Below are 18,687 nucleotides of genomic sequence, written 5' to 3' on the forward strand. Positions count from 1 at the left end.
TGGTTTTGGTAGAAAAAAGAGGAAGTCTTTCTCTCTCTCTCTCTCTCTCTTATATTGTGTGGAATAAAGTCCCTTTATATCAAACAGATTCAGCAGATCAGAAAAAAGTCTAATTTCTGTAATTATTTCCAATAAAATAAAAAAAAGCTTAAAAGAAAAACAAAATACAAACAACTGTTTACTGTGGATCCCAAAATTCACATCAGTCAGATCATTTTGTGTGTGTGTGTGTGTTCGTTCTTCCTCCATCAGCAGCGTCACTGAAGCGTCTGGGATCCAAACAGAGATCGGTACAGTTCGGACCTGAACACAGACAAATCACAAGTTTACAAAAGTGGCTGTGTGCAATTTAAAAATAAATAAATAAATAAACGTATATACATTTTTTAAAGTGGCACCAGTGTGTTTTTCTGATCCTAAACCTAATTGTGGTGGTGGTGTTTTTTTTTTTTTTTATTAAAGAATGCACCACTGTTTGTCTTTTCTTTAGGCCGTTAAAGTCTGGTATCTTGCACGTCAGCAGTATTCTGATGGTGCATCATGACCCGTAACCACTAGGTGGCAGTGTAGCGCCGATCATCCTGCAGAAGCCTAACACTTGTCTTTATATCGGTCTGGACCATATGTTGATGTGGACGTTTAAAACCTACAGCCACCATTCTAGTCCTTTCTGACTTTCTCTCTCTCTCACACACTCTCTCACACACACACACACACACACACACACGTGGGAGTTAATGTCCCGAGGGTCCCGGGTCAGGCTGTTTAATCCTCAATCCCTGTTTGAAATGCAGTGGCAGTGGTGAGGATTACGGTGCCCTCTGATTATCATATAATGCATACATTCTTATTCTGACAGGGCCATAGCAAACACACGCGCATACACACACATGCACACACACACACACACCACTGAATGAGGATCAAAAAGGTAAAGTAATGGATGCCTAAGTAGAAAAATGCATCAGCAGCCACCATTAGATCTAAATGCAGTGCTAATCTTAACCCGATATGGAATACCTACAGTGTGTGTGTGTGTGTGTGTGTGCGCGCGCGCGCGAGTGCACACACTCCTATACTGCCATATTAACATTCATGGGGCCAGTGGTCCGTGACATAGGGGGTGGTGGTGGTGGGGTGTGTGTGTGTGGTGTTACACAGCTACTGTTCAGAGCCAATGGGGGAGAGAAAGAAGTCTTGTGTGTGTTTGTGTGCCGAAAAGGTCACTTGGAATCCCACTCCTGCAAAGGTCAGTGGTCAGCTCGGCTGATGCCGATGCCATACATCATTATTATTACTGTAGTTCATCGATAGCTATGTAAATGAGAGAAAGCGAGCGAGAGGCCGAGAACAGAAAAGGTCACGCTGTGTTTCTGGGTTGTTTTTTCCACACAAGTGCTTAAAAAACAAACACGCATACGTGACAAACTTAAAGTTTTTTTTAAATATATAAAAAAAAAAAAAATAAAAAAAAACAAGAAAAAAAAACACAAAACATTTCCACTAATGCACTGGCAACGACCTCGTGACAATTCGGTGTGATGAACACAGTGTGGCTCTTGAACAAGAACAAACGGGACGCAACAACATAAGAGTTCGGTCGACTTTTAGATAAAAATGTAATTAAAAAAAATGTTAGGTGACTGAAGTGGCAAAATAAATAAATAAATAAATAAATAAAGATGCACCACTACTTTCTGAATAAACGATAAAAAACAGTAATGTCGAACGTCTGCTTCAATACCTTCCTAAAGATGCTTGTACTGCATCATCCATCATTCCATCAGCACGTCTCTGTATCAAACACCAAACTTTAGGCTTCTTGTCTATCTAGAGTTTAGTGAGGGATGAGGCAGAACCCAAATTTCATACCCGATCGTCCCGGAGATTAAGCTTGAACATTCTCAGGGCTTTCTCTCATCTGACAACTCTCTCGCTCGGAGGATGAGCGCACCGTGACCGTGACCGCCAGACGGAATCCATCAGTCACCTTGGCCTCTTAGTAAATCTGTCCACCTCCTCTATACTCTGCCTTTTTGACGCTCTTCTCTCTCCATCCCCATCTCCACCTTTCTCTCCAACACCTAGTATAACAGTATCGTACGGTGGTTTATGAGCCTGTGAAGTTTCTGCATCGGGGGTCATTTTAACGTAGCCGTATTGCACGGACGCGTGCGTCAGGTTCACGTACTGTACTGCACGAGTGGCCACTTGCAGCAAAACAGAGAACTGTACGACTCCAGCGGTTATGTAGGCTACGTTAGTGTGCTAGGCAACAAACCACTTTCCTAGACGAGTTAAAACCATTTGAATGGCTTTGGTACAGAACACACATGTTTAACACCATGTACAAGATTACACTGGGTCAGAGGTAACACCATGCAAAAGGTGACTCTGTACAACGTGTACAAGACCTTATTAGAAGTAACAATGAGGGGGCTACACAGCGTCCGACGGGAGGGGGCTACACGGCGTCCGACGGGAGGGGGGCTACACGGCGTCCGACGGGAGGGGGGCTACACCGCGTCCGAAGGGGGGGCTACATGGCGTCAAGGTGATACCATGTAAGAGGCAACACCATGTCCAAGGTGATACCAAACCAAGTCAGAGGTAACACTGTAACAGTTAACACCATGTCAAGAGGCAACACAGTTTGAAGAGACAACACCAGGTCACAGGCAACAGACAAGGAAACCCTCAAGATCAGGGGTCTTCAGTCTTATCTGCACGGGGCCAGCGAGTCTGCAGTCTTTCATTCCAGCCAAACAGGAGACATACATGAGAGTTGACTGGGGCCAAAGATAAATGGACTGAACTAGTGAAAGCTGGTGGGACTCCTGAATGGTTGGGATGAAAGCCTGCAGCCACATTGGCCCTTCACTGACCAGATGGAAAACCGACAAGACAAGCTGACAAGACGATCAGACCATCAGAGCAGCGCGAACAGAAAAGCTGACGAGAGTCTACTCAAGTTGGAAGCTTAGCTTTGTTTAAAAAAAAAAAAAAAAAACTTTTTCAAAACTTGTTTATTAAAATTCTTTTCCATGACAGACGACTTTTAATTGTTTATTTCATTCTTATTTACTGTCAGAACGTGATAGCAACAAAGGCACAAAAGTCTGAAAATAGGGAAAAAGACTTAAATTGCTTTCTTTGTGTCTCAACAAAAAAAAATAAAAAATAAAAATAAATAAATAATTCTGAAAATTGTGTGTGTGTGCGCGTGTGTGTGTTAATGAATGTATATCTACAGAGGGAGGGTGAGGCTGTTTGATTTGCCAGCGCTCTGTTTGAGGGGGGATTAGGGTTAGCTGACAGGCGGGCACTGAAGAAAGACAGAGACAGACAGAGCAGCACCATTAATTAAACACACACACACACACACACACACACCTCTCCAGCAGGACCCGCAATATATCACTGCAATGCAAACTTCAACTGGCAAACACAGTGTGGCTTCAGGAGCTGAAAGCTGCTGTATCATTTTAATAATAAACACAAACCAGCAGGAATCATTAACTGACGAATCAATTCATGTGAGTTAAAACCATCAGGGAAGGAAATTTTTACACATTTCTAGAAATATTAGCAGGTGATACTCAGGTAACACCACTGTAGGTGGGTGTATTGAAGGGTGGATGGAATGGTAGATGGATTGAAGGGTGGATGGGTATAATAGACGAACGGATGGATGGAATAATGGATTTATTTCATGGATGGCTGGATGCACGTGTTTGTAGATAATAAATGTTAAGTTTTCACTCACCGAGCTTCATCACTCATGGAACTGTGGTCAATAGGAGCCATAAAATTCACCAGCTTACTGTGCACATGGAATCTAGCGCACACACACACACACACACACACACACACACACACACACACACAGTGTTGGATTAAAGGTATAAGATAATGAGTCTTAAAGAAAAAAAGATGATTTTATTGGATTACATTGAGTGTGATGTAATGGTCGTCCTCATATGTAATAAACACACAGTAAATAAATCTGTACCTGACTTTCCTGCCTTTACTCGCCTTCGTGTCAACTTTCTTCTTAATCTTACTGCGTAGCTTCTGGATAGCCAGCCACTGCCTGTGGGGACACGACATCAGGTTGGGCATTAAGACGTGACTCCACACACACACATTTATTTACATTTATATTTATATTTACATTTATATATATATATATATATACACACATATACATACATACATACACACAAATACATTTATATATCCACACACAGACACCCACACACACACACAGACACCCACACACACACACAGACACCCACACACACACACAGACACCCACACACACACCCACAGACACCCACACACACACCCACAGACAGACAGACACACCCACAGACAGACACACCCACAGACAGACACACCCACAGACAGACACACCCACAGACAGACACACCCACAGGCAGACACACCCACAGACAGACACACACAGACAGACACACACACAGACAGACACACACACAGACAGACACACACACAGACAGACACACACACACACACAGACACACACACACACACAGACACACACAGAGACACCCACAGACACAGACAGACACACCCACAGACACAGACAGACACACCCACAGACAGACAGACACACACAGACACACACACACACAGACACACACACACACAGACACACACACACACAGACACACACACACACACACACAGACACACCCACAGACAGACAGACACACACACACACACACACACGCACAGACACACACACCCACAGACACACAGACACACACACAGACACACACACACACCCACAGACACACAGACACACCCACCCACAGACACACAGACACACCCACCCACAGACACACAGACACACCCACCCACAGACACACAGACACACCCACCCACAGACACACAGACACACCCACCCACAGACACACAGACACACCCACCCACAGACACACCCACCCACAGACACAGACACACACCCACAGACACACACCCACAGACACACACCCACAGACACACACACCCACAGACACACACACCCACAGACACACACACCCACAGACACACACACCCACAGACACACACACCCACAGACACACACACCCACAGACACACACACCCACAGACACACACACCCACAGACACAGACACACACACAGACACACACACACACACACAGACACACCCACACACAGAGACACACACCTGCCCATGGCCACCTGGTCATTAGGATCAGCTGCACTTGTTTTACGCTCGATCAACTCTCGAAGAAGCTGCAATCAAAACAGAGACGTAAACATGCAACAGAAAACACTTGGGGCTGTAATCTCACACCACAGTGATTTGCCAATGTTAACAGGCTTTTATTAATTAGAGAACGAGACGCCGTCCTTTTTCATCCATTTACGGTTACGTTCCATGTGCTGTGTGCTCTCCACACGTCCCTGTGCACATACTATATGTTACAGCTGTTTTAGAGGCGCGTACCTGGTGATAAAAGTCATCGTCGTCGAAGATCTCCTGGTCCAGATCTTTGAGATGTGCGTTAGCTTTGAGCACTGGTTCAACTGCCTGAATGCAAAAAGATAATGAGGTGATGTCTATGACACTGACACACACACACACACACCCCCCCCTAATGATTATATATGGTAATGTGTAAATAATAACCATGGTCCTTCTAGTTCATTTTCAGTAAAATCCTGTACACTTCTGGAGAAGCTGCTCAGTGAGCAGATCCGAGTTGTACAGCATGTCTGCTTCCTCAGCACAAATCCTACCTCGGGCTCGGTGCTGTTGGACTGTGTGGTGACGTGACTGAGCTCCGGTTTGCCCAGCACTCTGTAGTCAGACCTGCGTGTCTGTGTGCGCTTCAGCAAGCGCTCCTTATCCATCAGCACCTGCTCTACCTGAGTCAGGATGTTCCGCTCAAACGCTCCGAAGCCCTGAGTCAGAAACAGGAAATGCTTTCATGTATTAATGAGAGGGAAAAAAGAAATGTATATTAAATTCAGAAAAAGAAAGAAAAATCTATGAAAGAGACCAGTCCGATGGATGAATTATTGGATGTAATGATTGATGAATGGGTGGAAAAATGAATACAGATTTATGTATGCATGAATAAATGATAGCTGGACAAAGTTATGGATGAATAAACAAATAGACAGATGAACGTATAAATGATGAATGGACAAATGGGTAGAAACATGTATGGACAGAATGGTAGGTTGAAGCATGAATAGATGGAGGGATGGATGGATTGGTAGGTGGGTGGAAAAGTGGATGGATGGTTGGATGGATAGGTGGGTGAAAGAGTGCATGGTTGGACAGATGGATGGATGGATGGATGGGTATGTAGATGGTTGGATGGATGTAGAGATAGGTATGTAGATAGATGGATGGATAGGTATGAAGATAGATGGATGGATGGATGGACAGATAGGTATGTAGATAGATAGATGGATGGATGGGTATGTAGATGGATGGATGGATGGATGGGTATGTAGATAGATGGATGGATGGATGGATGGGTATGTAGATAGATGGATGGATGGATGGATGGGTATGTAGATAGATGGATGGATGGATGGATGGGTATGTAGATAGATGGATGGATGGATGGATGGATGGATGGGTATGTAGATAGATGGATGGATGGATGGATGGATGGATGGATGGATGGGTATGTAGATAGATGGATGGATGGATGGATGGATGGATGGATGGATGGGTATGTAGATAGATGGATGGATGGATGGATGGATGGATGGATGGGTATGTAGATAGATGGATGGATGGATGGATGGATGGATGGATGGGTATGTAGATAGATGGATGGATGGATGGATGGATGGATGGATGGATGGATGGGTATGTAGATAGATGGATGGATGGATGGATGGATGGATGGGTATGTAGATAGATGGATGGATGGGTATATGGATGAGGATGATGGATTGGATGGGATGTAGATTAGATGGATGGATGATGATGATGGATGGCATGATGGTATGTAGATAGATGATGATGATGGATGGGTATGTAGATAATGGATGAGGATGGATTGAAGGATGGTATGTCAGATAGATGGATGGATGGATGGTTATGGATGGGATGTAATAATGATATATTGATGGATTATGTAGTAATGTGATGATGATGATGGATGGTATTACAATGATGATATGATGATTGATTATGCATGTATTAGAAACATACTATCGATTGATGATGGATGATTTATGTCAATTAGATTGATTGATATGATAAGTATTATATAGATATGGTGATTGATATGATGGTTACATAATATGGGATGGATGGATGGCTGGGATGGGTATGTAAATAATCATGGTGGAGGAGGAGGATGGAGGGTAATTAGGATACAAGATGGATGGGCTGGATTGGTATATTAAGCTAGCTGCTACTGATGAAGGCAGGAAGGATGGCAGGTCATCGCTTCTGGAGGACTGGCTATTCTGGAATGCAGTCTTACTTCGCTCGACTGCAGGATGGCAGGCAGTCAGTGATTCTGGATGGGTCATCGACCATGCTGGCTGGCAGGCTGGCAGGCTGGTGTGCAGGGAACGACGCCAGGAAGTCAGGCAGGCTGGTCAGGCTTGCAGCAGGGCATAAGCACGCAGGCAGTCTGGCAGGCAGGCTGGCAGGCAGGCAGGACCAGACGCACGCAGCAGGCAGTGCAGGCATCAAGGCAGGCATCAGGAACGACGCACAGTGCTTGCAGTCTGGCAAGTCAGTCAGTGCAGACAGGGACTGACGCCACGCAGCAGGAATGCAGTCATCATTCATTCACATACGCTCTGCAGTCGGCAGCATTACTTGTCAGCAGTGCAGGACAGGCAGGCAGGCATGGGACAGACGCACTCATTCATTAATTAGTCATTCATTCAGTACAGACTCACCATTCATCATGCATGCATTCAGTCATGTCTTTACATATCCACTCATTCATTCATGCATTCAGTGAGCAGGCAGTCATTCAGTGACATACTCACGCCATTCATTCATGCAGTGCATCAGTGAATTATCGTCATGTCAGGCACATTCAGACCTCACTCACTCATGCAGGCATCAGTCATCTTGACGACGCACGCTGGCAGGCAGGTGGCCAGTCATGCATTCATACAGACAGAAACTGCAGCATGCAGTGGCAGGCATGGCAGGCAGGCATTCATTCATTCATTATTTACATACCATCATTCTGCAGTCAGTGTCATTCATTCATTTACATACTCACTCATTCATTCATTCATTCATTTACATACTCACTCATTCATTCATTCATTCATTACATACTCACTCATTCATTCATTCATTCATTTACATACTCACTCATTCATTCATTCATTCATTTACATACTCACTCATTCATTCATTCATTCATTTACATACTCACTCATTCATTCATTCATTCATTTACATACTCACTCATTCATTCATTCATTCATTTACATACTCACTCATTCATTCATTCATTCATTTACATACTCACTCATTCATTCATTCATTCATTTACATACTCACTCATTCATTCATTCATTCATTTACATACTCACTCATTCATTCATTCATTCATTTACATACTCACTCATTCATTCATTCATTCATTTACATACTCACTCATTCATTCATTCATTCATTTACATACTCACTCATTCATTCATTCATTCATTTACATACTCACTCATTCATTCATTCATTCATTTACATACTCACTCATTCATTCATTCATTCATTTACATACTCACTCATTCATTCATTCATTCATTACATACTCACTCATTCATTCATTCATTCATTTACATACTCACTCATTCATTCATTCATTCATTTACATACTCACTCATCATTCATTCATTCATTTACATACTCACTCATTCATTCATTCATTCATTACATACTCACTCATTCATTCATTCATTCATTTACATACTCACTCATTCATTCATTCATTCATTTACATACTCACTCATTCATTCATTCATTCATTTACATACTCACTCATTCATTCATTCATTCATTTACATACTCACTCATTCATTCATTCATTCATTTACATACTCACTCATTCATTCATTTCATTCTTTACATACTCACTCATTCATTCATTCATTCATTTACATACTCACTCATTCATTCATTCATTCATATCATCATTCAGTCTTCAACTCACTCATTCATCATTCATTCATTCATTCATCATCATTACATACTCATCTTCATTTCATCATTCATCATCATTCATTCATCATTCATTCATTACATATCATCCATTCATTCATTCATTCATTCATCATTCATTCTTATTCATTCATTAACACTCACTCATCATTTCATTCATTCATTACATACTCACTCATCATTCATCAGCTTACAACTCACCATTCATTCATTACATCATCACTCATGACATATCACTCATTCATTCATTCATTCATTCATTCATTACATCATCACATCTCATTCATTCATTCATCCATTCATTACACACTCCTCCCAATCTCATCATAATCTACTTACCCACTCATCCATCTCCACCATTCAGATCATCATCCTTCCTATTACTCACCCCATCATTCCCCACTCATCCCCCACTCATCTTCACTCCATTCATCATCACTCCCTCATTCATCTCATTCCATCATCACACCCCCCGAAATACCCACTATCACCCCTCTATCAACCTACCCCTTATAATAACAAGCCATAGGAGCCCGCGTCAATACCGTACCCAAACAGTCCGCGAGGCTACGCGGTACGGCTGAAAGGCTGCGAAGCGCTTTGCCATGAAGTCTGGGTACTGCGTCGTCTCCAGTTTCCGCTTGGAGGGTCCGCTTCCACTTCTGGGCCACTTTTCCACCTCATCGCCTTCCACTTCGTTTTCACCCTCGTCACTATCCACGTCTTCCTCTTCATCTTCCTCCGACTTGCTGTTGGACAGACGCTAACAGGTTGAGAAACGGAGAGGAACTAGCAGTAAATTACAGAACTGCAGTGATGTGTTGTAGGATACCTGGCGTCTTGTGCCCAGGTCTTCCCCTGCGAGATGCCTCTGGTCTCCGGGTTCTGATACAGCAGCAGGTCCTGAAGCTCTAATAAAGATCTCTGTAGAGCCTTCAGAGCTTTGTGGCCTGTTAAACACAGAAATACGTTGGATAATAAATAAATGCTCATAGCGAAGGTTTTAGGTCTCAGGGTTGAAGCGTCCTGATCCGTACGACAAAAGAAAAAAAATCGATCCTTATTACGCAAAATTTAGCGTGATATTACACCAGTTCTGCTGGCGGGCTGGTAAAAGAACTTGTTGATTATCTTCCTATAACAGAATGTCCCCAGTGCTTTTATTCCTTAGCTACCACACTGAAGCTTTGGGGTTTTTTTTTTTTAAACCTCGTGTAAATTTTGCATAAAAACCAGTGACATGCAACTCCACTCTCTCCTGTCAAACCAAATCAGAAGACAATAGCAGCAAGTCAAAAAAGAAGAGGGGGGGAAAAAACTTGCAGCCTATCTGTGCAGACTCCCTCTGCGGCTGCCAATCTGACAAATTCATCCCCCACCAGTCATACAGGAGAAAACCTGCGGCGGGGCTTTCGCTCGTCCCTGTGTCAACAGTTATTAATTCGCATCAGAAGAAAACAATCCTGTAATCCATTATCATGGAGAGAGAGAGAGAGAGAGAGAGAGAGAGAAAGAAGAGGGTGCGAGGATTCCATCATCTTCAGTGCTAATCAAAAGTACACCAGCTCAGCACAAGCCGCCGCCCCCTCTCCCCGCTCGCCATTCAGGAGGACGGCCCCCCATCAATCATTCGCCGGCGAGAGGAGCAAAGCAATAAATATGCAAATGAGGAGCAGCCAGGCGCTGAAAGGAGGCACACAAATGGATTAATTGTCCACAGCGTGAAGAATCCGTAGAGTGAGGCCTCGGATCATAAAAGTATGAGGTGTGTGTGTGTGTGTGTGTGTCTGGAAATCCGCCTGGACCACGTGGGGTAGAAAAAAAAAAGAGATTTTATCAATTATAGAAGCTGCAGATCCGTCGATAGCAATGGATGCAAAGAAAGCTAAATATTTCTTTATATATCTGTAAGAACTGGTCAAAGAAAAAAAAAAAAAGATTGTTAAACAAGAATAAAGTTGAAGTAAATTCCAGAGCATCGATGTAACAATAAATAGACAAAAATTACACGACACTGTTGTGTCACTGAGGATTTTGGTGTTAGGTTTTATTATTTGCATGAAGCTTAACATAAGCACAAAAAAAGACAAAGGAGCTGAGAAGTGATGAGTATTTTTTATCCATTTATAGCTACAATGAATAATGTGGAGTGGCCAAGAATCCAGTTCCTGCTTTTAACCCCTTTATGAACAGCTATTGTTATGAAGCCCTGACACTGGAGACTCCTTCCCAGGAAGGTTAAATCCCACACACACACACACACACACACACATATATGTCGGTTGCACTCACTATTCTTCAGAGCTCCAGTGTACTCTGCCCCGCCTTTGCCCTTGAACTCCGGGAAGGTGTTGGGCTGAGGAAGCTGATTGGCTGTCACCAGGGCTTTCTGCATTTTAATTCGTCCTTCGAGCATCAGATCCCAAAGAGCTGTGGAGCCAAAAAAGGAAGAGTAAACATGCTTAAATGTGTTACAGGCTGTTTATTAACTTATCAATAATAACTCTATTAAAGGATGTGGTTAAGATGTTGGACAACTGATCAGGTGAAGGTCATGAGCTTCAATCCCAACACTGCCAAGCTTCTACTGCTGGGCTCTTAACCCTTAGTTGTATAAACTGAGACAGGAATAAGACTCTAAGGATAAAGGTGTCTGCTGAATGACATTAAAGGTGATGCACCATCAATAACATTGATGAAAACAAAACGTAGTTCGATTCAAATGTACTTTCGCACCCAGAATTCCCTTCTCGCTTTTACACAGAAGACATACCAAGCTGATTCTTCACTGCTCTGCCTTTCTCCACCTCTTCATCCACCTTCTCTTTCGAGAAGGTCATCACACCTCCCTCTACGTCCTCGTCACTATCATCACCGTCCTCCTCCTCGTCCTCCTCGCTTTCTCCTTCGTCGTCGCTCTCCCCTTCTTCCTCATCCTCGCTCTCTCCCAGGTCATCCATGCCTTCTGCGAGTTTACGGAAGTCTGTCCCTTTAGGGAAGCTCAGGTCGGCTCCCTTCATCTTCGACACCAAGCTGGACAGCTGTGAACCACCGTCGTCGCTGATGTAGTCGTCGTCTTCATCTCCGTCCTCCTCGCCGACGTCTTCCATAACCTGATCACGCTGTCCGCTTTCGCTGTCTTCATCCTCATCTTGATCATCATCCTCCTCCTCATCATCAGCTGAAAAGACAAAAGTGAAGTTTCCGGTCAAGACGAAAAAAAAAAAAGACGCATTCAAACTTTTGCTGCAAAAAGTTGACTTGTTTTACACACCTGATCCATCAAACTCCTGCTGAAGCTCCTTGCGTGACGTCACTTTGCCACTATAGCGTTTATCTGAATCTACCAGCAAAGCAGCTGATCTCTTCCTCAATCCACTGACCTGGACATCATCGTCATCATCATCAACTCCTTCATCAAACTTGTCAATGACTCTGGCTTTAGTCTCTGCAAAAAAAATCATGAAATCGAATTGCTTCTAACTCACTAAATAGGCGCCCTGTGTTGAGTTTATACCGAATATCGTGCATTAACTTAGCAAAACGGTGTTAAATACAGTTATTAAAAATAAAAACTTAGCGCCAAGACAAACAACAACACCACGATTGGCTCTAACTTAACCACAGATGGATGTCAACAAGCTACATAGCGTGTAAACATCAACATTGTCATCACGTGCTACACAACTCGTTAGCATTCACACAATTTACAGATATTTAGCGTTTTAACTCATTGTTTTTTTAACCGCTACTAGATACGGCAGATATTTATGTTTAACATACCTTCATTCTGGTCGTCCTCGGGGTCTGTGAAATTCGGCAGCGGGTTTAACAACTCTGCGAGCTGCTCCGATATGGAGGCAGCCATGTTTCTCACTGCGCTTACCCGGCTGTGTACGTCATCACTAGGCGCCTTCAAGTTCCCTAACGTCGTTATAATTAAGCGCCACAGTTGTGTGTTTTGTGTAAAAAAAAAAAAATGTGCATAAAAAAGTTTAAGAATAAAGATGTTTGCAAATGTTAAGTTGTTCATTTTGGACCATGAATTATATCACAACACACACACTAAGAACCTTTAATCCAAACCATACCTATCTATCCATCCCTCCTTATAGACAAACGTCGTCTTATGTGTTTATCTTTTGTATTTCACATTAAATAAGAAAAAAAAAAAACATGCTTGTCTGGGGAATTTTTATATATGTATATATATATATGTTTTGTTTCATTATTATAAACGGCATCTTTATAATATAACAGTTTCTTTACATCCCAGGTGAATAACCCAGTCTGGTCTTATTAGGTCCCGGGCGCCAGAACTTACGGGTGGTAAACTGGTTCCAGATTAAAATAATGTGGCATTAGTATTTACAAGACACCCTTATACAGAGCAACTTACATTTTTATCTCATTTTATACAACTGAGGGTTAAGGGCCTTGCTCAGGGGCCCAGCAGTGGCAGCCTGGTGGACGTAGGAATTGAACTCATAACCTTCTGATTGGTAATCCAGCACTTTAACCACTAGGCTACCACATCCCCTATTTCAGAGTATTTCAGAAACTAGCACTAGCACCTCATTCAAGTAAACCTCAAGAAACTCAACGTTGTCTTTAAAGTAGAAGTTAGATTTAATTTCAAATAAAGGGCTCGTGAACGGTTTTAAAGATTCCTTTTTTCGAAGGCGTGAGATTTGGTAGAGCTCTTAAGAAAAATGCAACCGCACACATTGGTTTTTGTTTACATGACAACTTGAGTGAAATAAAATGACAATAACAACATAAGCAGCTGATACAGAAGGAAGTGAACATGTCCGGACATGTTTTTCAAACACTCACCATCTATTTTATGCTGAAATCAGCAGATTTATTAGCAATAATAAACCATTTATTAGCAGTAAAACCATTTAAAAGCAATCGATACCATGGCGTCTTTGTATTAACGGACATACATAAATAAATAAGTCATTTCTTGGCAGGACAAATGGTAGTGCTGCTGTCAGACTGACAGAACCGGTGATGACATTTATTATTATTATGCAAACAACAAGGGATACCCCAGAGTTCAGTGGTTCAAATCCCCTGACCGGCTGGCTTCATTTGTAATAAAAGCGATTTGTATAAAATTGTCTGCCAAACAAATGAATAAAAATTTAAACCAACCAATTAAAGTCATACGTTGTCCATAAATAGATAAATACATTAAATAAATAGACAAATAAATAGATAAATACATAACGTAATATATCAATCAAAATGTTAAGATCTGGTCCGTTGTTTTTACAGGCTGTATTTAACCTGAGTCCATTTGGCCACGTCTCTCGGCCCAGGCACTCACAGCTACCACACGGTGCCTTCGCTTATCTCTGACGAAGGCTGAGAGAGCTGACTGCTGTATCCGTTAGCGGCAAGCGAGCTGATCGAGGTAAATGCACCGCTCACGTCTGCCGAGATGCTGTGCTCTGGGCTGGGGGAGTCACCCGGATGCTGTGGCACCATCTCGCCAAAACATTGGCTGTCTCCGGAGGGGTGATGACCAGAATGGTGAAGGTCCATGGTGCCCAGCGGAGTACCTGCCGGGCCTGAAGATGGAACATACCCCAGATCGCCAGGAGTTTGGGCTTGGGCGGATGGAGGGAAGTAGTCATAGTTGCCTCCTGGTCCGTAGTATTCACCTTGATAATCTGGAGAGATGAAATTTCAGGGTCGAGCGTTATTGTACATCATCTACAGTACATCATCTATATCAACTCAACCATCAGTATTTCACTTCATCTAATGAAATATTTGAAAAGTATTCTTTAAAAGGCAAATTAACATAAGATAAACTGTTATAGTTCAACTCTGTTTAAACATATAGACTGTCGATCATGTATTTTTGTAAATTAGCTGAAGGCAGTACACCGCATAGAGCTTTTATAGACATTAATATAATTGTCATTTCATTTAAAACACAATGTTTTGTGATAACAGGAAAGAGAAGTTATTCATTACTTCAAGTTAAGTCTAAACGTATTTTAACCCCAGTTCACCAATTCAAAATGTGTGTTATTGATACAGTAGCTTTTCTATCAGGATCAGGATGTAAGCGAGATATTGTACGTAGCTGAACCACAGATATTTGTTTATCTGATTTATTAGAAATGGCTACATCTTTAGGTAGCTCACCTCCGTAATAAGAGAAGTGGCCATTGGGCATCATGAGCTCTGCGGGTTCCACTCGCTCCCCCAGAGCCCTCATTCTCCTGGCGCTGCGGAACAGCACGTGACGTCTCGCCCCCAGTGCACTCAACTGCTTCATACGTCTTTCCTTCGAGCGCCGGTTCTGGAACCAGACCTGCCCAAAAAAGAAAAAGAAAAAAAAATAACTGGTTTGTGGTTGCCATGGCAACAATACAAACCGGGTAGCACAGAACTAAAGAGTTGGTCGAACTAATACATTCTATCATAAAGATTAGAAAAAGATGAAAGATTAAATGGGTTAGTAGTGCCCTAGAAGGAGCGTTCTTATTTTTATATCAGATGTCCTTTAAGACTTTTCCCAAAGGAACAAACCTTAAGTGTTCTTCATTTAACCTTTAGACACCCAGGCTTCCATATGATATGATATGATATGATATGATATGATATGATATGATATGATATGATATGATATGATATGATATGATATATGATATGATATGATGTGATATGATTTTGCTTCTTTAGGCAACAATATGAAAACTTTTTACATGCTGCCTAGATGTCTGTTGTTATTATTATATAGTGATCAATTTATAATCTAATCAATCTTTCAACCAATTCACCGATCAAACTTGTCTGATGATTACAATGCTAGTAACCATAATCTTAGTAACTTAGACTAGTAACTAGCAGCATGTGATTTAAAACAAAGCCATGAATCAAGATTAAACAATAGGTCTGTTTTTTTATTTTATTCTTCTTCTTCTTATTATTATTTATTTATTCTTTCACTTCTTTCATCTCTTTTTGTTCTGTGTATATTTATTGTGCAATTCATGCATTTTGTCAAAGTTTTATGTTTTTTTTTAGTCAAGACATAAAAACTCAAATACACTTTTTATTGCAAGATAAAAACATAATTAGAAAAAATATGTATTTTTTAGATATTACTGCTTTAAAGATATTTTTTATGATTACTCGGCTCAAACGATCACATAATATTTATAGAACAAATGTATTCGTTTGAAACAGTAGCAGTTTTAAATCCTCTGTCAGTTACATCCTGCAAGTTAGTGGCGAAAAAAACAAACAAATAATCAGACCTATAGACCGTCATTATCATTTGTATATATACAAAGATTTTCCTCCTGCTTTGATGGATTTGATGGATTACACTTCTCGTTAGAGCTCACATCGCTCCATCACGGCGGGTGATGACTGGGAGCCGAGTTAATTCTATCTCGCCATTAGCACTGATGCTGTCTAAAGCACACATCTGGAGTTAAAATAAAAAAAAAAAGCAACTAGTGACTTCACAACATCACGATTCCGCTCCTGTGAGCACGTCTGTCGCCTGTTTATTTCATTAACTTTCTTTTAGTATTTCTGCAAATTAACATTTGGAATTTTTCTTTATTAAATTGAAATTATAAGATGTAAACGTGGCCTTGAGCCACACAGTAGAGCCTAATGCTTGTTCAATAGTACTGTGATATGCAGCTTTTCAATACTATTATGATATATGGCTGGAATATACAGATAAGACTTTTAACGAGTCTCTAAATTATATTAAGGCCAGTCATAAACGAATAAATCACAGCAGTTGTTGGTTTTAATATATTGGGGAACAAATTACAATGAATGTATCTCTCAAAATCAAATTAGAGGATATAGTTATGCTGTTAAGATCCAATTGGAGTTAGACCTGATGATCGGTAGGTTATTGTTATTAGGAGAAATCACATCACAGGATATTTTTAGGAATGTTTAGGAAAACTGTTTTGTTAAAAAAAAAACACACTGAAACAGAAATGAAGCCGAATCAAACAACAACCACTTAGTGACTAGTGCTTATGGCACTGTTTTGTCTATGGCTTCATTTTCCTTAAACTTATTGTTCATCATTTTTTATGAACCCGAATTTTGGTTATTTGTCAAATTTAAATTGTTATCCAGTTTTAGTTCGGTCATGGCCAAATAAAAACCAAATAAAAGTATAAACTTAGACAGTTAAACAATAATTGATAATATTGATACAGACTTCTTGATACTTTTAAAATCAGTTTTTAAATTATTATTATTTGATTTCTAAATTTAAAAAGGCTTATATTGAAACCGCCACAAATTAAATGATAATTAATTGTGAGTTTTAAATGTTCTACTACTTCTGGTTTGATGGTGTATGAGTCAAACTCCATCCCAAACAAAGAAAGAAACAAAAAATGAAATAACCAATGAATGCATGAATAATCTAACAAACAAACATTGAGTTGTTGTTGTTGTTGGTCTGTTTTATCGGTTTGTTGATGTTTGTTTCTACAGCAAGACATTAGTTTTTAACACAAAGTAGGCCAAGCTGATGGTTGCACCTTTATCTTAGTTTTATCTGTTTCTCTGTTTGATTTCTTCATTGTTCAAGTTCCATTGTCACAGTGAAAATAAAAATGGTTATTTGTCTATTTTTATCTATTACAAATGTGTTATTGCTGTTTGATGTTCAGGTTATTTTTTTGACTTCATCAAAATAAATAAATAAATTAAATTAAATTAAATTAAATTAAATTAAATTAAATTAAATTAAATTAAATTAAATTAAATTAAATTAAACATAATAAAACATAATAAATAAATAAATAAATAAATAAATAAATAAACCCAAAGCTAGAATTAGGTTTTATTTTTTTGTTTCATTCTTTTCTATTTTATTTCATATTCCTGCATTCTTTTTACTAATCAATTTTTAGGAAACTTCAATCCCCTCGATTATTTAACATTTTCTTTTTTTTAGTTCTTTTTTTTAGTGTTAGTGATATGATGTTAGTGATGTGATGTTAGTGATATGATGTTAGTGATGTGATGTTAGTGATGTGATGTTAGTGATGATGTAATGTTAGTGATGATGTGATGTTAGTGATGTGATGTTAGTGATGTAATGTTAGTGATGTGATGTTAGTGATATGATGTTAGTGATGTGATGTTAGTGATATGATGTTAGTGATGTGATGTTAGTGATGTGATAGTGATGTGATGTGATGTGATGTTAGTGATGTGATGTCAGTGATGTGATGTTAGTGATATGATGTTAGTGATGTGATGTTAGTGATGTGATGTTAGTGATGTGATGTTAGTGATGTGATGTGATGTTAGTGATGTAATGTTAGTGATGTGATGTTAGTGATGTGATGTTAGTGATATGATGTTAGTGATGTGATGTTAGTGATGTGATGTGATGTGATGTTAGTGATGTGATGTTAGTGATGTGATGTTAGTGATGTGATGTTAGTGATGTGATGTGAT

General features: G+C 40.5%; 2 protein-coding genes across 2 annotated transcripts in view; both read right to left on the minus strand.

The window, feature by feature from the left end:
* Window positions 1-39: 39 nt before the first annotated feature.
* On the minus strand, window positions 40-13,122 carry aatf (apoptosis antagonizing transcription factor). Its single transcript, XM_060863733.1, has 12 exons — window positions 12,994-13,122; window positions 12,485-12,658; window positions 11,984-12,391; window positions 11,503-11,640; window positions 10,043-10,160; window positions 9,761-9,959; window positions 5,790-5,975; window positions 5,497-5,580; window positions 5,215-5,282; window positions 4,013-4,093; window positions 3,767-3,838; window positions 40-303 (listed from the first exon to the last, which is right to left on the minus strand). The coding sequence occupies exons 1-12, from the start codon at window positions 13,076-13,078 to the stop codon at window positions 258-260; spliced, it is 1,659 nt and encodes a 552-aa protein (XP_060719716.1). The 5' UTR covers window positions 13,079-13,122; the 3' UTR covers window positions 40-257.
* A 1,425-nt stretch (window positions 13,123-14,547) lies between these two features.
* Window positions 14,548-18,687, minus strand: part of lhx1b (LIM homeobox 1b) — a 7,967-nt gene continuing 3,827 nt past the window's right edge. The window contains exons 4-5 of the mRNA XM_060863249.1: window positions 15,376-15,544; window positions 14,548-14,891 (exon numbers count right to left, since the gene is read on the minus strand). Coding sequence (XP_060719232.1) covers window positions 14,548-14,891; window positions 15,376-15,544 — 513 coding nt within the window. The remainder of the gene's footprint in view (window positions 14,892-15,375; window positions 15,545-18,687) is intronic.

This window comes from Tachysurus vachellii, chromosome 26 (assembly GCF_030014155.1).
Source record: "Tachysurus vachellii isolate PV-2020 chromosome 26, HZAU_Pvac_v1, whole genome shotgun sequence".
NCBI classification, from domain to species: Eukaryota; Metazoa; Chordata; class Actinopteri; order Siluriformes; family Bagridae; genus Tachysurus; species Tachysurus vachellii.

Bases quoted from the DNA above. Each gene is read 5' to 3' on its own strand.
- aatf (XM_060863733.1), bottom strand. From the start codon at position 13,078: ATGGCTGCCTCCATATCGGAGCAGCTCGCAGAGTTGTTAAACCCGCTG. The intron at 5,283-5,496 runs GTACGCGCCTCT...TTTTGATTGCAG, and splicing joins ACGATGACTTTTATCACCAG to CTTCTTCGAGAGTTGATCGA. The intron at 3,839-4,012 runs GTACAGATTTAT...TGTGTGCGCTAG, and splicing joins AGTAAAGGCAGGAAAGTCAG to ATTCCATGTGCACAGTAAGC.